The 21,793-nt window shown below is 30.3% G+C and overlaps 5 protein-coding genes and 1 non-coding gene across 6 annotated transcripts; 3 read left to right on the top strand and 3 right to left on the bottom strand.

The window, feature by feature from the left end:
- Positions 1-6,689: 6,689 nt before the first annotated feature.
- On the top strand, positions 6,690-7,117 carry BX663DRAFT_493283 (uncharacterized protein; the record flags this gene model as incomplete). Its single annotated transcript, XM_051525336.1, has 1 exon — positions 6,690-7,117. A coding segment is annotated over one exon (428 nt), but the record flags the coding sequence as incomplete, so codon positions are not given.
- Positions 7,118-7,863: 746 nt separating this feature from the next.
- BX663DRAFT_t5 lies at positions 7,864-7,935 on the bottom strand. Its single transcript has one exon. It is a non-coding gene; the product is annotated as a tRNA-Gln (tRNA).
- Positions 7,936-8,892: 957 nt separating this feature from the next.
- BX663DRAFT_539511 (PXA domain-containing protein) lies at positions 8,893-14,259 on the bottom strand (the record flags this gene model as incomplete). Its single annotated transcript, XM_051530721.1, has 6 exons — positions 13,266-14,259; positions 12,595-13,192; positions 12,381-12,514; positions 9,395-12,324; positions 9,134-9,315; positions 8,893-9,071 (listed from the first exon to the last, which is right to left on the bottom strand). Exons 1-6 carry the CDS (start codon positions 14,196-14,198, stop codon positions 8,893-8,895), a joined length of 4,956 nt encoding a protein of 1,651 aa, XP_051388160.1. The 5' UTR covers positions 14,199-14,259.
- Positions 14,260-15,638: 1,379 nt separating this feature from the next.
- BX663DRAFT_493273 (uncharacterized protein) lies at positions 15,639-16,566 on the top strand (the record flags this gene model as incomplete). The annotated part of the gene is made up of 4 exons (XM_051525335.1): positions 15,639-15,742; positions 16,004-16,231; positions 16,270-16,356; positions 16,433-16,566. Coding segments are annotated over 2 exons (300 nt in total), but the record flags the coding sequence as incomplete, so codon positions are not given.
- A 516-nt stretch (positions 16,567-17,082) lies between these two features.
- On the top strand, positions 17,083-18,358 carry BX663DRAFT_464776 (deoxyhypusine synthase). Its single transcript, XM_051524025.1, has 2 exons — positions 17,083-17,309; positions 17,382-18,358. Exons 1-2 carry the CDS (start codon positions 17,097-17,099, stop codon positions 18,276-18,278), a joined length of 1,110 nt encoding a protein of 369 aa, XP_051388158.1. The 5' UTR covers positions 17,083-17,096; the 3' UTR covers positions 18,279-18,358.
- On the bottom strand, positions 18,355-19,746 carry BX663DRAFT_464774 (uncharacterized protein). The gene is made up of 4 exons (XM_051524024.1): positions 19,521-19,746; positions 19,235-19,452; positions 18,728-19,176; positions 18,355-18,672 (listed from the first exon to the last, which is right to left on the bottom strand). The coding sequence occupies exons 1-4, from the start codon at positions 19,734-19,736 to the stop codon at positions 18,386-18,388; spliced, it is 1,170 nt and encodes a 389-aa protein (XP_051388157.1). The 5' UTR covers positions 19,737-19,746; the 3' UTR covers positions 18,355-18,385.
- Positions 19,747-21,793: the final 2,047 nt, after the last annotated feature.

Here is a 21,793-nt window from a genome sequence, read left to right as displayed (position 1 = left end):
ATTTAAAGGGCAACTACCTAGTTTTGGATAATTATACTCTTCATAAGAGTTATCCAATGAAGCGGAAAATTGAGAGTAGAAGATACAAAATTATGCTCTTGCCTCCATACTTGCCTGAGATCAATCCTATTGAGCAGTCTTCGTCATTAGTGAAAGGAAAGTTGAAGCGCAGTCGTTTTATGACCGAGGAAAATTTGTCTGACAGAATTGCTGACGCTTGCAATCAGGTACACGCAAGTGACCTTGAAGGCTTTGCTATGTCATCAAAGAGTAAAATTTATGATGGTATGTAATAAAAGAAAGGAAAATAAAAAGAAAAAGACAAAAGAAGTATTGTTTATTCAATAAAATAAAAGAATTAAAGATTAAAGATTATTTTGTATCTAAACAACCACTTGTATTTATACTAATGAATCATGAGTCAAAGAAATAAAAATAGCTGTCAAAGAACATAAGTCATAAAACAGTGTTAGTATTCAGATGTACATTGTGATGATTCAAGAGACTGATCTATGGATTATCTATTGGGTGTTATAATGATCTAATTAAGTTTTAAATAAAAAATTTATTATTCAATCTGAGTATAGGTTCATAATATTTTTTTATGTTTTATTTTATTGGATCAAAGACGACCTGAATCCTTTGTCAAGGTTTGTGATATTTCTTTTTAAAATATCAAATAAAAAATATTAAAAAATAAAAAATAATATTAAGACAAAAAGAGTCAACGAGAGCAAACAATAGTTCTAAAGTCAATGATTTTATTTATGAATTTAAATTGATGGGGGTATTTATAAGAATTGTTAAAGAGGTCTGAGGATAAGATGTGAATCAGAAAAGTGTTAGCTACGACCGAATAAGGTATATTGTTGACAATGAAGTGTTAGTGATTTTAATATTATTAGACGGAGCGGATCAAGAGAGAGTTAGGATAGAATTTCTTAAATAAATTTATGATCCGCATGTTTAATCATGAAACATGACATTATAGGTCAGCTCATGACACCTCCCTTATATCTATATATATACTGTAGGTATGTATATTATGTATCTTGGTATCATTATGGCCCTCAAGCCATAGAAAGAAAAATAGAGTGTCTAAAAGCCTTATTTTAAGCATATACAGATACAAATCTATAGTTGCTATGTTTGGTCTTAGTCAACATCTCATGAAATGATCACAAGTAAACGTAATATACAGACTCTTTTAATTGATTAACAGCAAGCTTCTCTAGCTAATAATACATTATGTTATGGCTTACTTAAGAATAAAGATTTAAAAAGCTCTACCAAGAATATTGTAATAACAATGAATATCTCTCTATAAACTAGTGTAAAGAAGAGTGTTCCTGATTACTTCAAAAAAGAAGATATTGACAAATATAACAATTCTGTCACTGTAACAGTAATGAATGCAAGGATATTTCTTTTCCAGAAATATTCAACATTTTTTTTTTTTTTTTTTTACTTTATTTTACTGAGACGTTATCTAGATATTGTATAAACAAAATGAATAATCTCAACTCTTCCTTTATCCAATTTTACATTTAAAGTTAATATTTTGCCTCATCAAAAAAAAAAAAAAAAAAAAAAAAAAAAATGAAATGAATTACCTAATAAATTCCTTGTTCCGTGTAGTATATTGTCAAATACTTGTCAATACCTACAAACTTGAAGGCTAAAAGAGGTTAAGGATAATATTTCAAAAGCTGTATATTATACAGAGAAGACAGCAATAATATGAACATTATTGCTATAGAGTATATAGATATATTTATATTTTTAGGAAAAAATAGGCATCATCAGAACTAATTATTCTAATTAATATCTTCATTACAAAAGGAGATATTTATACTGTTCCTGAACTAAAATGTAGCAACAGTAGAGATTTGAAAAAAGAAATACATTTCCTCCTTTATATTTGATATATAATAACATGTTATCTATCATTCTTCTTATCTCCCTTTTAGTCTTTATAAGAGTTCTTTACAGCCATTGTAATCATTGGAATAGAACCAATTCATTTTAATGTACGTTAAAAATTTATTATCATGAGCTGACTTATAATGTCATGTTTCTTGATTAAACATACGGATCCAGGAATGTATTATCTATAACATATCTTAGTATTTAAAAGGGGGAGGAGAAATGTTTACTGTGAATGCAAATCAAAGATACTTAAAATGGTTTTCATAGCATACATCAAAGAAGCTAAAATTGTTAATATTTACAACCTCATTTTGGCAATCAATGTATGTGAGTAAAAGAATGGTTTCTAGCACAACATAAGGGAGACTAGACTTATCAAATACCCTTTGTTAGAAAATAGTAGTATTTTGTACAAATGAGATGCATATTAATTGCCTAATTAGGAAAAAGAAAGTTGATGAGAATATAAACAAAAAAGTGAAAACAAAAAACATTTATTTTACTTACTTTTCTTTTCTTTTTCTTTAACATAAATACATTTCATATAGTCATAAAAAAGATGTAAAATTGACAACATTTTACTATTTTACACATTGTTACTTTTTATAAGAAAGGAAGAAAATTAAATAATGTAACTGTGTGTATGTGTGTATTAAATGTGGGGTAACACATATTCTTATCGATTTCATATGATTGTGACTGTAATTTACAACAACGACCTCCTTATTCTTATAAAAAAGTAGATATTCAAAGTTATTTTTTCTTCTTTTTCTTCTTTATTATTACTATTTCTTCTGTAGGTAAGTCATTAAATAATACTATTTTATCCTTCTTCTTCTTCCCTGCCCTAGGAGGAAATTCTTTTTCTCATGGTTACCACTTATGTAACGCCTTCTGAATCAACAAGACACCCTATCTTGCCCTCCTTGAATTAGGAGGACATTGTAGGGTATCTGGTTGATTCAGAGGGCGTTACATATTGTGATCGCTATGGTTTTTCTAACCTCCTAGTAAAAATAAAAAATACAAGAACAAAGAAGGTGCAACGAATCCTAGCCTCCACGCGGCCACCTTTGGACTGCAGTAAATATTATTTTTACTGTTGACGAATTGGGGATTCACTTTTTTATATATGAAATAAAAATGAAAATAAAAATAAATAAATATCTTTTTTCTTACGCGTCTTTTAACATTCTTGTGCCTTCTTCAACTATTGTTTGTATAATAAAATATCTTTTTGCTCCAAATTGACTTTAAGAAGTATAAAAACAAGTAGAGAAGTTATAACATAAAAAATATAGGAAATATAAGAAATTAATTTCTCTTGATAAAATGTAATGTAGTAGTGATTATGTAAACTATTGACTAATATCTTATCAGAGAAACAAAAACATATGCGTCTTTTCCCTATCATGATTATTATTCCTCCTTTACAATCAGATCATTTTTCTTTAAAAATTAACTAAGATGACTACAATATTTTAAAGATATTGTGTACTTATTCATTACTTTTCTTCATTCTTATATTTTGAAAAAATGTGCGAATAATTCTTCCGTTTAATGTATAAAAAAAAATTGAACGTGTCACTAAGGGCAAGTCTTGTTCCATTTTCTTTATATTTAGAGACGAAATAGCTGGAATATTCACTGTGAATTAATATCAACGCAAGCAAAATTATTCTGAAACAATATTTTTGTATAATGCGTTATTATACCAGTATTCATTTATTCATATCATTTACCTTGAAAAAAAAAAAAAAAAAAAAAAAAAAAAAAAAAAAAAAAAAAAAAAAAAAAAAAAGTCAAGCATTGTAGAAGGGTTTAAGTTAGCGATAAATAGTGAGTGCATCAGCATATAAATAATGAAAAGAAGTCATCGAATAGCAAGAAGCATCGTACATAATAAAAGATGGCAGTAGTTTCTTATTAAATGTATGCTCACATCTTGTGGATTTTCCTCTAAATAATCCATGTAATGAGACAAATTTACTGAAGGACCAATTACCCTTTATATTCTTTATGATGAAATCAATGCTCATCCAAGAGCAATATATAACAGACAAGAACATCAAAACAATAATGGCTTTCATTAGTATTGCACTAAAAGACTGTATCTAACAGTATTGTTTTCCAAAAACATGTTGTTACGTTTTACAAGTGATGTCAAACGACAACCTTTTTTGTTTTCATGATAGGCTTCAAGAATACGTTTCTTGTATTAAGTGTCATTATACCATCCGTAGATACGAAACGGAGGAGTAAAGGATTTATCTTTATGGAAATTTTATGATAAAAAAAATAAGATTCCTTTTACAAAGACTGAGATATTGCAACAACTTCTTTTCGACGAGTCAGCCAAGCCTCTCTTCAGTCCTTATAAATATAACTACTCAATAATAATGAATACCCTAAGAAAATTTTCCTTGGAGAAAATTATGAAAAAAAATCACCAAAGTTAGTTTGTTTTCAGATAAAATAAAGATGACAAGGCTTGAAACAACTTCAAGTTATACCCTAAAGATGAACAGTCTTTTGTACAGCAATCAGATTATGAATGCTCATTATGAATGTTGGCTAGTTTTAGTCTTATTCTGACAATGTACATTCTAGTGATGCTGAATTTATTTAACCATACAGAACTTACCTTGAGAGGAAAGGAATCTTAGGGAAAATATACAATAGTCTTTTTAATATTTATACACTGTGCTGTAATAGTCTTTCACCACTTTTGTTATAATAAAATACTATTAGAGAAGCAACTTTATTGTAGAACACGATTTTATTAAATTGTTTTTTTTTTTCATTTTTGTTAATATTATAAAAAAAGATGCTTTTCTTAGTTCTCAAATCTCTTTAAAAGAGACTTGATACTAACAGGATTAACCACGAGAAGGTGAAAGCATATCTAATCCCAAAAATAATATTACAACCCATACACAAATTGATACGGGCTGTAATTTTTTCTTCTCCCTCTAAACTTCTACTTGAAAGATAAACGTCCAATTTCAACTAGTAGACACTTGGCAAAGTCCAACCTGGCCCAAGCCTTGCTAGAAGAAAAAGATAGGATTCCTCACTTCCTACTCCAATAAAAAATACAGTTGGATGTAAGTTTCACTGGAAGCCGGGCTAAACATTCTGACCTGTAGCGTGGCGAAGTGGAAGGAATCCAGATATATAAAGTGCACGACCTGACTATTGTTTACCTGAGAATGTCCCTTCTTTGACCCCTAGCATCTACTTTTGACTTAACAGTAAATACAAGTTGGGATTCTTCAACTAAATAAATAGATGAAAAAACCGCGGTCAGAAACGTAAGCTGTGCATCCTTATCTATTTTTATTTTATAAACAGCAACTAGATAAAAATAAAAAGAAGGAAAAACCTCCAAAAAGAAAAACAGAAAAACTAAACCTTGAGATAAGCCCTTTCAATGGTGCAGACAAAGAGTACGCTAATCTCCCTAAAAAAGGAACAGGTTTACAATTTCCAACCCCAAGTATCCTTTTTATTTCCCTCCTCCTTTGGAAATAAATCAAACTTGAGCAGTCAAAATTCGATAAGGTCCCATCAATTATCTAAGGTTGCAATAACCCAAGGTGAAGGCGGATATGCATGTAGTAACCAAAAGAGAGTCTAGGCCCTCTCCTTTAGCCATGTTATAAACGGACAGTTCTACAAACTCAAGTAAGCCAAGCTATGTGACTTGAGCACACTTCATAACCCTGACAATGTCTACCCATAGTTTCAAGTAAAAATAAAGAAGAATAGGAAAATTAAAAAAAAAAGCTAAAGAAAAGAAAAGAGAAAAAAAGGGAAAAAAAACGAAAAATGTACTTTTTTTTTATAGTAAAATTCAGGAGAAAAAAAAAATAAACGAAAAGAAGGAGAAGTTATTAAAGTTTAATCTTGGCGTTTTTAATTTACTTTGCGTTAAATCTTCTCTCCTACCTTTCTACTTGTCTTTTTTTTTTTCTTTTTAATACTTTAGAGATAAGTTTTGCCTTTTATTTGAATGTAGTAAAGCATTACTATCTTCTTTGAAAGTAAGCAAGAAAGTAAAAAAAAAAAAAAAAAAAAAAAAAAAAAAAAAAAAAAAAAAAAAAAAAAAAAAAAAAAAAAGAAGAAGTCAGTTATATAAATATTCATGCGAATATGCTGAGCATTTTTGTAAAGTAATTAAACCAAAACTAGTTAAATGCAGTTACACGAAAGAGTATGATATTCGTACATTCCCTAAAAGAATAAGAGTAGATAAGCTATCAATAATATAAAAAATGTCATTTTATACAGCAGTTCTCATTTTGAGTTTATGAATTTTTATTTTACAAGATGTTTCCTTTTAGCTTTGTTGTGGAATGCTTTTTTTTTTTCAATTGCACAAAATATTCTTGGCAGTTTATGCATTTTAAATAGTTAGGCTGTAAGCTTTCTTATTACTATACTATGGCAATTGAGCTCTTTTTTATGATGATCATAATAATAAGGCTCTTTATGTTTTGATCAGTCTGAAAGTAATAATGGCTTTAAAGAGAAAAAGAGATAGAGTTTCAAAGACTATACAAAAGATAACACGATGAAAAAAGAAAACAGCTAGCTCTTTAGAAAAAAAAAAGTTAGGATGTCAATTTTGAAAATTGAAAATGAGACAACCAACATAAAAATAGGATAAAGGATAAAAAGAGAAGTTGATATTCTCATTGTTCAGCCCAATCTCGAACAAGGCTAGCCTTGTAAATGGATGCGTTATCAAGCACTAGATGCTTATCATTCATATTAGTTACAGCAAATGTAGTAAGGACATGCTTTATGAATTCCAAAAAGTCATTACTAGTTGTGTCTTTTCTTTTTTACAGCTAGCGTATCATCAGTTTGTTTTTGCTGTAGTGATATTATCCTCTCGTGAAAGAGCAATAAAACCATCTTTGCAAATGGCGCCTAGGATACAGACGTTTGGTACCTTTTATTTTGCAATATATTCCTATTTCACACCAACTATAAGAGCGGTGCATGTCTCTATTGAATCTGGCCTTATCAATAAACATACAGTCATTCATAAAATCTATTTTTTGATGAATCTAGAAGTTTACTATATCATACGGTTTAATTACAGTTTCTTCACTGTATCGTACAAAATATTGCGGGATAATGCGTTTAGAAGTGAGATGACATATTTTTCTTTTCTTTTCTTTTTAAAAAAAAATGCAGAAAAAGGGACACCTAGAAATCGACAAGATGAGAAGCTAGGATGTTCAATTGATTAAATACTACTAATTTCTATTGTTATTCAAATTACTTTGAAAGAATAAAAAATGTCAGAGAGACAAGTTATTACGAGGTACTTTATATACCTTGGTCTTTTAGCCGCTCATTTCTTAAATAGTGTTATATAATTTACTTGCTAATGCCATTTTATAGAATCAAAATAATTTTGCCTTATCTGATGTTCTCTAGGGGTGTATTATGTCCTCTGTGAATATATCCATACTGGCATATTTCTTATATTTATAAGAATTGTTAAGGAGGTCTGAGATAAGATGTGAATCAGAAAAGTGTTAGTTACAACCAAATAAGATATGTTATAGATAATGAAGTGTTAGATATTTTGATATTATTTAACAAAGTTGATCACGAGAGTTTCAAGGGAATCTAGATAAAATCTCTTAAATAATAATATTATGATCTACTTATTTAACTCAGAAACATAACATTATTATACTTTACTTAATGGTCTCTCTTCTAGCTGTGTAGTTATTCTATTATTGCACAACAAAAGAAAATAAATATATAATAGAGACAAAACTGAAACATAAACCTAGAAGTTTTTTTTTTATTTGTATACGTCCATGTTCGAAAGGAAACTCTATCTGTATAAATCATTGCATTTCTTAATTGTACTACAGGCACCTTACGATAGAAAAATTAAAAAAACGAAGGTCCCACCGAGAATCGAACTCGGATCACCGGATTCAAAGACCGATATGATAACCATTACACCATGGAACCCTGTTTTGATTGGTAAACCATAATTTAATATATGTATTGTGTTTAAAATATCATGTCACGTGACTATCACGTGATAATTATGTTGGTTGGTTTCATGTTCTTTTTATGTCTGCTATTGTTACAAATTATTTACTGCTATCAGGATATTCATTTAAAATTTTACATGATATAAGCAGTTGCACGTATAATGACATACTACAAAATATGTTACAGTCATTTCATTGAACTAAGTTAATATTATCTTAGTTATTAGTTGTGATTAATTATTCAGAAAAAAAATAAAGACTGTATAATTTTTTATTTATTTTTTATTTCAGAGAAACAGTCTTTAACTATATCAACGATATAAAATATACAAAAATATATGGTCAACTTCTCAAATATATTTTAAAATAAGTAAAATAGCCACATATGGAAGTTGTGAAGTATGTAGTAGGCAAACAGAGTAAAACCTACTAGTATATATATACCATATTTCACTATCATAGAGGGGTTGTTGATATGTAAAATACATAATTGTAATAGCAATTGCTTCTTTTGAATTGACCTCTTAGAACTTTCTATTATTATTATTATTATTATTTTCATATAAATAGTCTATCATATAAAATCATAAATGAAAAAGCCAACTTCAGAACTATTGTTCACTCTTATTAACTTTCCTTTGCCCTGACATATAATTTATTCATTTCCAATTGATAATCGCATAATCATTTGAAATAGTAATAAAGAACCTAATCATGCTTTTTTTTTTTTTTTTTTTTTTTTTTTTTTTTTTTTTACAATATGATCCATTTAACAAGTATATCATCTATTTTGCTAAATAAGTGTTTCTATTACTATTGTTATTATAAAGCTAATATGTACATACACAATTTAAAAAGAAATTAAGAGATATTATTGTTTATACTATTATATAGATTAATTCATAAAAAGTAAAATTTGAATACATAATAATTATTTTTTGCTTTCATCTACAGAAACTATAGGTGATAATTCAGGAAATAAAGCGTAAATGATTTCATCCAGTAGCGTGTATATTAAATCTTGGTTTAATCTTTTGTTCTGAAGAACTGTAAATAATCTTCTTGCACCTTTTCGTGCATTCTGTCTACCTACCATATTACCAAGTAGATCTAAAATAAAATCAATACTATACTTAATATTATATATATATATTACACTAAACACTAGTTACCTGGTAACCATGTAGATAATTTTCGATTAGCTTCTTCTCTTGTATGAATTTTTTCCTCTAATTTTCTTGGTTCCTTAAATTTTAATGGCCCACCATCAGGCCATAGATTATCTATGATATTATTAAAATAAAATACAATCATTGACGATGAGGAGAGGTGCTTTACTGTTTCCTTTAATTTTCTAAGATACATGGCTACATGTTATTATTTTCATACACTTGATTTTTTTTTTTTTTTTTTTTTTTTTTTTTTTTTTTTACCTTTCAATAGTTCCTTCTAAAATTTGCTGAATAATAATAACAACTGCTTGTCTTCTTAACCAATTCGTTTTATCTTTCAGCTCAAACATTTCAATAAATAAATCACAAAGGGGTTCTGTAAATCTTGTAATACCTTCTGTTTTAAGTGAATCAGGCAAATTAGTTGTAGCTGTAGAGTCTGTCGTTGATGGTATCTGTTTCGAATTATTGCCGTAATTAAAACCTGTCTGATGATTATTATTATTTTCATGTGAAAACTCCATTACTTGTTCTCCTAAACGTTGAGTGATTAAATCTAACATAGAAGGTCCAACAAGAATATCATCGATGCCTGCAGCGACTGTTTTATAGATATGTCGCATAAATCCCTTTGATGGCTTCTTCTGCAATAATAAGTCTGGGTCGTGATTGTTTATCAACGCTATCGATTTCTGAAGATTTTGGACAGAAGGGGATGATGATGATGATGCTAATAATAGCGACTGCAGGGATGAATTACTAGAAGAAGTTGTTGTTTTGTCTCCAACCAATGGCCATTCCGCAGCTCTATTATCAGTAGATGAAATAAAGCTACTTTGCTGTGATAAGAACGATCTTAACTCTTGACTTTGACAAATTTCATGATCCTTTATCAACGCTCTCAAGTACCGTTCAAGACTCATCCTTCGTGCCTCTACAAATGATTTCTGTAATTTATTTAATAATGAGGGCCATTTTGCGGGAAAATCTATCATCTTTAATCTTGGATACTTTTCTTTCAACTGTTGATGTAAATTAAAGAATTCACTATATCTTCTTGCTACGATCCAGCCTGATGCAAAGTTATTATTGATGTCTAATTGCTGAATTTCAATCACATATAAGAGAGCAAAATCACCATGCTGATCTGTTCCCATAGTAGCATTAGTTATTTTTATTTGAGATCGTTTTGGAATCAACACATTTTCCATTTCTTGTAATTCATATTGTAATTTTTGATATTGCATCTGTTGAAGTTCTTGTCGAAAGACTGTTTTTGACTTTTTTAGAATACGAAGTTCCTCAACTTTGTTTTGTGATTCAGCCTTCAAAATTAAAGCATCCACAATTGCTTCTTGTCCTTTCAGCTTTTCCATTTCTTCAGAAAGTTGTCGAATCTTTGTCGCAAGCATGAGATCACCAGGAGGCGCAAAATGTACATTATTACTTATATTTGACGATAATGATTCTTCATTACTATCTAAATCATCATCTTCAGCAATATTAGACAATGATATACTTTTTTTTCTTTCATTATTGGTTATATTCACTTCATTTTTGACTGATAACTTCTTTTTATCTTTATTACTATCATTAGGATTAAAATTATTACTACGAATACTTTCTTCACTTTCGTTATCTAGAGTAGATGGTGGCATAGTAAATTCAAGTGTGTTATGTTCGATCTCTGAAATCGTTTTAATGCCACCTGAAGATGTCCAGGAGGGTAAAGTATAAATGTTTTGTACAGGAACAGCTGTACTTGATTTTGTACCCTTAGAGCCGCGTAATAAAAGTGTAGATGATGATAATGAAGGCTTCAAGACAGGTGGTGAGGATGATATCGATGGAGGGAATATAACAGCGCTAGGTAATGATTGGGGCTTATATACTGATTTAGACTGCTTTCCTTTAATATCTTCATCCGTATCCATAACAGGTTTTTTTGACTCAGCTAGTTTCTCATTTATATTGCTATTATTCTTTCCATCTAAAATCGATCTTAACTCTGCTTCAACAGCCTCTACTGTGTTACTTTGAACAAGCCTTGTTTGCTGCAGCTCCCTTTTATCATTAACTATTATGTCATCATCATCAACATCGTCATCATCTTCAGTCGTTATATCTAATGATTTAATAGAAGAAGGTACAGATGATGATGAATAATCTGTAATAGAGTGTTGTTGTCCATCAGGTACATTATTCCAAAGTCGATTAGTAGTAAACATATTAGAGAAAGTTAAAAATCTCGAATTAGAAGATGCTTTTGCAGAAGAATCCGAAAGAGCACGTTGATGTCTTCTTGTTTTCCCATTATATGCTGATAAGGATGCTTTCAAATGCGCTGATACTAATCGACTATTTTCTACAGGATGATAATCTATTGCTGATGGATAAGGGGTAGATAATGTAGGTGTAGCAAGTACTTTAACTGGTGATGTTAATGATGCTTCATGAATAGAAGCCGGACGATTATGAGCATTAATACGGTAAATAGATGTTGTTGATGATGAATTTAACAAAGAAAATTTAGCTGTAGTGGATAAATTATTGCTATGGTCATTCTTATATAAAGTTGTTTCATCTAAACTTCGTCTTACTCGATATGTATCCACATCATCATTAGTAGGTGGAGGAGCAGAAGATAAAAATTTGAAATAAAGATCGGATCGTTTAAAATAAGGAAAATGTTCCTTTTCAATTTCCCAAAAAGTTTGTTGCTGAATACGACATAAGCATAAATGTAATTCACGTATATAATTTCCAAAAGTTACACTATCCATTTCATTATTTTTCACCTTTGTCGTTAATGAATTTTCAGCTAATCGAATTGCATTTCTTAAATCTGTTACTAATGGTTTTGCAACGTGATAAAGAAGTCGATGCTGTGTAGCTACATTACTTTCATCTGTAAAATACATTTCATAAACCATTTTTACATCCTTTAAAAATGTCTTTTTTTCTTCAATCGTTTTTATTTCTGTGTTGTTAAATCCTTCGACGATTAACCAAAATTGTAACTTAATTATATCCCCTCGACGTTCCAAAAACTCCATGAAATATGATAATCCAGATGTATTCATCAGTATATCTTCTAATGAATAATAATGTGTATCTTGTTTCCTGGTATTATTAGCATTAGCATTACTATTGCTGTTTCCTACATCAAACAACTGAGAAGTTGAGTTTTTCTGGTAATAAAGCGTAAGTCTAAATTTATTAATAGATATAGTTTATAGCACTTTACTAAATCAAACTGATCGCCTAATAATGCTTTAATCCTTTTATCTACTCGCTTCTTTGCGATACTAAGGCGATTGATATAAAGAAGAATATCCTCTACTTTTTCACCATCTACAATTTCTTCAGGATCTCGATCAACTAGTTTTTTTCCCCAATAAGCAAATTAGTATATATATATACATATATGTATACATGTACATTATTATTATCACATTTACCAATCTGTGCTTTCTTTTTTCTTATTTGAGTCATAATATCATTTCGAACTCTTTTTAAATCTAATAAATTTTTTTCTTCCTGTATCATTTGTAAAAAATCTTGAAAAGAGCGTCTGTTGAGCATTGAATGTTGTCTCTTATTTTTAAGTGATTGTGTATTATATGCATTAGTGCTATCATATAACGGCAGCTTAAAGAATTTATTACTACCAAACATTGATAAATAATCATTTGAAACATTTTCTGTAGGGTCTTTAAATAGAGCATCTTCATCTTCTTCATTCTTGTCATTATCATTATCATCATTATCATCGAAGGGGTCATTATTTTCCTCTACATGAACAACAATGCCTGTACCAAGATAAGCTGATGAAAGTTGACTTCGAGGACCCATTTTTATCCTCTTTTTACCATCATTTTCTCTCTTTTGTATGGTCGATAATGACTTTTTGTCTATTTCCTTTTTACTTGAATAGTTATTTTGAAATATATCATCCATAACATCTTCCGGATCAATTCCTTCATGCGTAGTTGAATGTCGATCTAATACTTCACGTAATTGTTGAACCATTTCCTGTTCTATAATGGCTTTTCCTAACTTGAAAAAATAATAATAAATAAATAAATATAAAATATATGTATATATTACCTTCCGACTAGAATATACTTACATAATTATCTATCATTTGACACCAAAAATCTGGATCTGCCAGCATATCCATGACAGGCTGTAAAACCAAATTTGAGATAATTTCCCGTATGATTATTCTAACAGGACCGCTATCAATATCTTTAGCATCAATTAAAAAAGGCAAGATACGGTCAATCAATTGTCGAAGGTAAACGATTTCGGTTGGCTTTGTTGTTGTTACAGCAACGCTTGTTAAAGCCTTATGAAGCCCAATTTCTCCCTTATTACCTGATGATGACGATGACGATGATGACGAGCGGAATCGTGAAGCTAAAAGAAGATCAAGCTCATCTGACTGTGTCACGGATCGCTCAAGCGATTTACCTCTTAAAGCAATTTCTGCTTTCTTGAAATCAGAAATGTGCGACGTAATGCGCGGAATAAGCTTAGTTACCAATAACTGTAATAGGTCAGTTTGTTGAAGCCGATTAGAAAGATTGATAGCAGCTGTTCGTATGATATTTTCAGCAGATGCAGGAAACGATTGCTCATCGGGATTATTTGTAATTTTCACATACCAAGATTGAATGAAATCACGTAGAACATACTTTAATAATAAATTAAATACTGTATTTATAGCTGGATCATCCTTTGTTAAAGATATCTTTATTTCTTCATTATCTGATTGCTGTGTTTTTTGAAACAAAGACCGACTAAAGTGAGAAGTTAATCGTAATGGTTTAAAGTGTTCTGTTGCTATTGATTTTTGTTTATTACGATGATTAACTTGCGGAGAAACAAAATATTTTAGATAAATATAAAGTACGGCTGTGTTAAGAGCTAATAAAGAGCAAAGACTAGCAAAAGGAATTACAAAGATTAGAATAACATAGTTTTTGTTAATGCCTAATGTCAAGCAAAAAGTTGCTAATAATAGGCATAAGATTATAATTATTTTTTTAATTCCCATCATGTCTAAAAAAAATGACAGATGGAATAATTCAAAAAAAGAAGGACGAGAAAGAGAGAGGGAGAAAAAAAAAAAAAAAAAAAAAGGGCAAGTTTCACATATAATTATTATTTTGAAAAATTACAGTCAAAGAAACTAGGTCGGGCCAATGAGAAAAAAATTGGTCGTTTCAAAATTGGATTGGAACACCAATGCGAAAATGAGACACCAATATGAAAGTGGGACACTGATACAAAAGTGGGACATCAACATGAAAGTAGGATATATTGAAACACGCTTAGTTTTTGGGCGAATGTATAAACAAGAAGCTATAATCTTGTTCGTTTAACAAGAAAGGCCACTAATAGATTATTAGACTACTATGATGATCATCCAGATTAGGAAATGATCCACCTAACTTGAATGATCCCGGAACGAACAATCCTCATGGAGAATATCCCAGATTCGAATTACTTAGGACAATAAGGAGCATTTCTGTAAGTTTGATGGAGTGAGTGAACTATCGTTTTTGAAACAATAGAGCCAAGTAAAGTGATTAGGATACGTAGAATGTAGGGTTTTTATTATTCGTAAGAAAGAAAGACTTAGAGCCACCAGATCTTGATTACAATCATTATTTATACTCTGTAATATTGGGCTCCGTATGTAGTCCAGGTACCAGTGGATCAGAAAACCGACAATTTCATATGATTATATTAATACAAGTAACAAATAACGATAAATGTATGTAAAAGGAGATCATCTTGGATCAATAAAGTTCTTCAGTCAGTTTACATTGAATAAACACTCACACAGGCATCTGGATTAACCCACTGTTTTTGTTTTTTTTATATCTTTTTTATCTACCGATTCTACAGAATGAAAACTTAAATAACATCCCCTTTCTCTTATTTTATTGTCATTTATGCTGACACCCATCAATTATTGGTCGAAGCTGTACCAAAACTGACTCACAAAAAACTATACAACTTCGCTGCTTTATTTGTTGGTCAAGGAAAGAATGCCGATGCCGAGATCGCTGAAGCTTTCTTACAATTTAGTAATAAAATGGGAGAAGATTTTAGTAGGCAACAACAGTTCCCCAATATTCAGTATAGCACACTAATCTCAATAGTCATGCGTAGTTTTGAGACACTTATAGAGAATCATGTTGGAACGAACTTCAAGCCAAAAATGCTGCACTATCTCTTTACGAGGCTTTCTGACACAACTGAATTTCCAGACCTCCTTTTCCGAACTGGTGTCAAACGCGACCTAGCCGAGCAGGTATATAATGCTATTTGTACCAATCAAGAAGTAATTTACCCTGCTAATCTGGAAGCTGCCGACACCCACAAAACCTCGATCAACAATCTTATTGATGAATGCCGCCAAAGATTACATGGCTTGAACCTGACTGAAGCAGATTACTATGCTAAACCTCACTTGTATTTGCCATGGTTATACCATGTTTTAGAAATAATGAAGCGACAAGTCATTATTCGTGAGCCAATGTTGATGCACGCCGTCTGATTTCTAATACACCATCAACAAGGACGTGTAACTGGGACCAGTTCGATGAAGCTTTGCGATATATATTTCGGAACTTTGAGGCAATTAAAGGCTATTGCACAACCGGGTTGAAAAAGCCCAAATATCACAGCTATAGAAACAAGCAAAAAGCATTGACTGAAATATATAAACGGTTGTTTACAGGTAGCAGAAAATACCAAGAAGGCAATCCTGATATACAGCAAGCAAATCAGCAAAAGTGGAAACCGTTAGCCCCTAGAGACAATGCTGGTGAAGATGAAAGACCCACTGTAGTGGCGTTTGGTTCTGCTCGGTTCAGTGGGCTTCGTGGGAATGTACCTTCTCCAACAAAGGTATTCAGAAAAGCCTTACTAAATTATGTCAAATCAACCGAACGCAACCAGCCAAATTCAAGAAAGTACGTCGTTATGATTGATGAGTATTTCACAAGTCAAATATGTCTCAGATGTCATACAAGAAGTACTTCCAACCAACGTGATAACTCCAATATGATGATCCATCCAGTTCTCAACTGTCAAACTTGTAATACTCGATGGAACAGAGATCGCATGGCGAGTCTCAACATACGCTCTATCTTTTTGTATATGGCTGCCAACAACAACAATCGACCTGAAGAGTTTCGGCGGGGGTAAGCTATCTTGATATTAGTATAGATTTCATTACTTCATATACTAACAACAATATTATTATTTGTGGAAAAATAGCCTTAACAATTGAATAACATTATGTCTTGTATAACAGCAAGACACCCCATATTTACAGGTAAGTTAACCTATTGAAAAAAAAGTTTTCATTCGCCCAAAAATTAAAAGTATCTTAATATGTCTCATTTTCATATTGGTGTCCCAATCCACTTCATTGGCCCAACCTAGTTTCTTCGACTGTAATATACAAACTACAAGCAACTCCGTACCACACTAGGGAAGAATAGATGTATTCCCAAACTTTTTGGTTAACCTGAGCAAAAAAAAGTTAACCAAAAAGTTAACCAAAAAATTAACCAAAAATTCATAAACAAAAAAGTAAAAGTCCATTCAAGCTTATAGTTTTTATGTAAAAATTGATTACATAATTATGTTTAATAAAGCTTATCTATTTATTTATTGTGATAGAGATAGCTTCCAAATATTTATAAATATAATGTTTTACTATTATAAATTTACATATAATCTCAAGCCATCAGTAAAAGACTAAAATATTCCCTTTTTAGATTCAAGAGACATTATAGAAAATTTAATAATTAATTACATAACAGTAGTCGATAATCTCAAATGTTAATGTGACTTTTTTGATCCTTAATGCTTGAGATTTAAAAAAAAAAAAAAAGTTTTTTTTTTCTCCTTTGATAATATTTGTTACAATTAAAATATGTCAAATACCGGGAATAAAAATACGGAAGAGCCTAAGGGTGCTTTAGATGCTGTATTTGTAGAATCAGTAGAAATGCCTGAAGGCTCAGTCCTCATTCAAGGTCCTGATTTTAATAAAAAGCTATCTCTCTCTGAACTATTAGGTGCATATAAGCAAATTGGTTACCAAGGTAGTAGTCTTGGTGAAGCTATTGAAATCATTAAAGAAATGGTAATTCGAATAAAAAAAAAAACAAAAAAAATTACATATAAATGTCTAATTTCTTTCCTTTTATATAAAAAGAGAAAATGGCGTCTTTCTGATGAACCTATTCTTCCTGATGAAACTAAAGAATATCTTGACCCTGAAGTTCGAAAGCAGACAAAATGTAAAATATTTTTGGGCTTTACATCTAACTTGGTTTCTTCAGGTTTACGTGAAATTATTAGATTCTTAGTTCAACATAAGATGGTAGATGTACTTGTTGCTACTGCTGGTGGTGTCGAAGAAGACTTTATCAAGTGCCTTGCCCCAACCTATCTTGGTGATTTTAATTTGAAAGGAAAAGAGCTTCGTAAGCAAGGGCTTAATCGTATTGGTAATCTTTTGGTACCTAATAATAATTATTGTAAGTTTGAAGATTGGATTTTACCTATCTTTGATGCAATGTTAGAAGAACAAAAGACAAAAGGCATTATTTGGACACCTTCTAAGATGATTGATCGTCTTGGTAAAGAAATTAATGATGAGTCAAGTATTTATTACTGGACTTGGAAGAATCAAATTCCTGTATTTTGCCCAGCTATTACTGATGGGTCACTTGGTGATATGATTTATTTCCATTCTTATAAAAACCCTGGATTGATTGTAGATATTGCAGCAGATATTCGTGCTATGAATAATCAAGCCGTATTTGCTAAAAAGACAGGCATGATTATTTTGGGAGGTGGCGTCATTAAGCATCATATTTGTAATGCGAATTTGATGAGAAATGGTGCTGATTATGCAGTTTATATCAATACTGCTCAAGAATTCGATGGTAGTGATGCTGGTGCTCGTCCTGATGAAGCTGTCTCTTGGGGTAAAATTCGTGCAGACAGTAAATCTTGTAAGGTTTATGCAGACGCTACTCTTGTTTTCCCTCTCATTGTTGCTGAAACATTCGCTAAAGAATATCATGAATCTTCTAATAGTAAATAATTATTTACTACTACTGTATATTACTATTACATTCATAAATAAACTCATATAGATATAGAGACATCATTTGTATAATAAAGAGAAAGCATATAAAATAAATCTAGTTTTTATTCATTATTATTGTTATTATCATTTTCAAAGGCTTGTGCAATACGAGGATCTACGCCATAACTAGGCCATAAAGAAGCTATAAAAGCATAAGCACATCTTTTCCAAACATCCATCCTTGTTACTGGTCTTCTAATAGTATTATGAGTAGTAGAACTACCTTCTTCTCCTGATGTTGATCTGTCTTGATTTCTTCTTTCAGTGACATTATTATTGATAGAAGTAGATACGCCACTTTCAGCATTATTATTATTACTATTACTATTATTATTATTATTTGTTTGTGCTAAACAAGATAAGATCAGTACCAAATACATTTAATTTAGTTATTATATTATTACCTTGTGGAATCATATCGCCATCATTCCTGTTATTATTATTATTATTGTTGTTGTTTTGAGCTATTCGATTTAAATCTTCTACACGTACGCGGCGCAATACAACTCTTAATCTCCCTGTTTGATAGAGAAAAAATACAAATGCAATAGTATGAAAAATAATGATACGTTCAATGCTGGCTCCCTGACATAACATAAAAAGAACAACAGCAAGCTTTAAAGCGAGCCAAATAGTTGCAGCCATTTGAGCATTTTCAGGACGAATAAAGATAGGCATATTACGAAAGAATAAAGGTTGTCGTCGTTGAAATCTTTGTTCAGCCTGTTGTTCTATATGCGGTTGTGGTTGTGGTTGCTGTTGTTGTTGTTGTTGTTGCTGCTGCTGCTGCTGTAGAAAGTGGCTTTGTATAGGTTGAGAAGGAACCAATACAGGTGCAAGATAATACTGACCACTACGGTATAAAATAATTAGTAATTAATATTTAAACTTTATTAAACTGTGTCATTTACTTCACAAATATGACTTGGTAGCCTCCTGGTAATACAGGTGGATAAATAGGGACGTTGGGCTGTTGCTGTTGAGAAAGTGTTGCATTATTTATGGGAATATTTGAAGTTTCGATGGTGTTATTCTGCTGTTGCTGTTGTTGCTGCTGTTGCTGCTGCTGTTGTTGATGAATTGAAGGCTTCGAGACTAAATGAAAAGTGGGATTAAGTTCATCGTCAACCTACATTTTTTTTTAAAGAAAGAAATGAACATATTAATTCATTTACATTGAGATACTTCGAAACAAACCTTTTTAAGAACATTAATTAATATGTCAGAATCGTCTAGTAGTTTGCCACTATAAATAATTCTTTGGTTTGTTGGAGTAGGATGATGAGGATGAATTGGCTCAATGAATCGTTTTAAAGTTAATACCGTTTCGTTTAATTTAATTTTTATTGACAATGTTTCAGTAAGTGATGGAGAGCGTACATTAATAGTAACTTCTTTATCTGAATCATTCATATTTATAAACAAAAATACATGTATATGAAAAGTATTATTTATTTTTATGCTTGTAGTTTTTTATTTGCTCAGAAAGAAGTATATTCGAGTCACAACAATTATCCAATCAGATATCAACACTTTGCATTACATAATATTGAATTGAACCTGCTGTCTACATTCTTTTTCTTACACAGATGCACTTGATAACACTTTAAAAATTAAAGAGCATTGCTATATTACAAAATTTACGAAAAAGACGATATTTTTGTTATTTTAGATATTATTAATTACAAAAAAGGAATAAATATATTCCATGTCTAAACTACTATACCGTATTATTATTTACTTCTTTATTCTTTGGAAGAGGGGGGCGGGTTTTGATATAAATAAGATTGGGTTAAAGGTGGTAATCATTACCGCATCACAAGTACACTATATTAGATAATGCTCACTAGTAACTGATAAGGTAGGGCTGGTCCTGTTACGAATAACACTGTCAAACTTATGATCCTTCATGGATTGCTACTTAGAAGACCTCTTCTCTTGATATTTTAATAAAGTAATATTCATAGTTAAACTTAAGTAATAGATGTAACAATTCTAGGAAGTAAGTTGTATAATGCTTATAATACTATTTCCAAGTTATTCTATAGTTATTGCTTTTTTTATGATTCATGATTAAATAAATATAAGCAATAGACTTCTATATATTCTCTAAACAGACATTATATAATTGGAAAGTAGAGATTTATAATATAATAATGAATATTACCCTTATTGAATAATATCTTACAATTGAAATATGTAAGTTAATTCTTAGCTGTCATATATATCTTTTCTTTTTTTGTCTATCATAATATACTGAGTAATGTCGAGCATGTCTTTTAAGTTTACAGATATCGATTACTTCAAGCGAGATATGGCATAGTTTTATTATACTTGCATATTATATGAAGTTCATACGCACTCTACAAATATTAGTATTATAATTTCTATGTACATTAGGAATAGCTATTTTAAAATATATCATCTTAATTAAGTAATTAGTTTTCTTTTTCTTAATTTAAAGACTTAAATAATAAAACTTAATGACTATATCCTGTCTTTGTTGTTTCCAAATGAATACCTTATTGTGATAATTGATACCAAAGAGGGAATGTATATAATAACATGCCTAATAGTTTAAATTTAAAAGTAATAATTTATGATTCAAAATACAAATTATGCATATTATTCTTAACATAAACATATACAAAATAATGTCAATATAAACTAGAAAAAACTGTATTTCTTTATGTCTCTATATCTATTTGAAGCACATAAATGTATTATTTTTTGAGATATAAGTAGTATCCAATATAAGCAATATTCAATTATGCAAGTTAATTAAACAAAAGAACAATAATATTTAAAACTTAAACTTGCAACAAAAGATTCCCTTTCTTTTTACTCATCTTTACGAAAAAATAAATAAATTACTAACAATCAAGAGAAGATGCATCTTACATTTGAAAAATAATAAATAGTTTAATAGTTTTTAAATACTTTAGCAAGTGTATATTTTAATTTTTACATCTACATTCAAGTTGATTTTGGAATGACAATTTTAAAAAAAAATCCGCCCTTTGACTGTACAACTATTCCAATCTCAATCTGACCAATTTTTTTTTATGAAGAGAGTTTATCTAAATTAAGCAGGGAAATGGCCTGAAAAATAAAAAGGAACTCGTCCAATAAAAAATTGAAATCGTCTGAGATTCTTTTGAAAAGGTTCGAAAACCAAGTAAAAATACTGTAATTATACCTTTCTCTTTCATGAAAGGCTCCCTCCAGATCTTCCCTCAGAACCCAGTGTACTACTGGTGAAATGGTTACTCAACTAACAATGTAAATATCCTTGTACTGTCTCTGAATTTTATCTCACTGTTCTTTTTTCTTTTTCCCAATTACTTTATTTTTCTCTACCTCATTATATTTATTTTATCTTTTACACATATACTTTTATCATTTTCCCTTTTGTCTCTGAAGAGGGTTTTTCTTACTTATCTACTATTAGAACTGACTAGGGCGCTACA

The sequence above is a fragment of the Cokeromyces recurvatus genome (genome assembly GCF_025118155.1).
Source record: "Cokeromyces recurvatus strain NRRL 2243 chromosome Unknown BX663scaffold_1, whole genome shotgun sequence".
Taxonomy (NCBI): Eukaryota; Fungi; Mucoromycota; class Mucoromycetes; order Mucorales; family Mucoraceae; genus Cokeromyces; species Cokeromyces recurvatus.
This window is presented reverse-complemented; position numbering and strand designations above follow the sequence as displayed.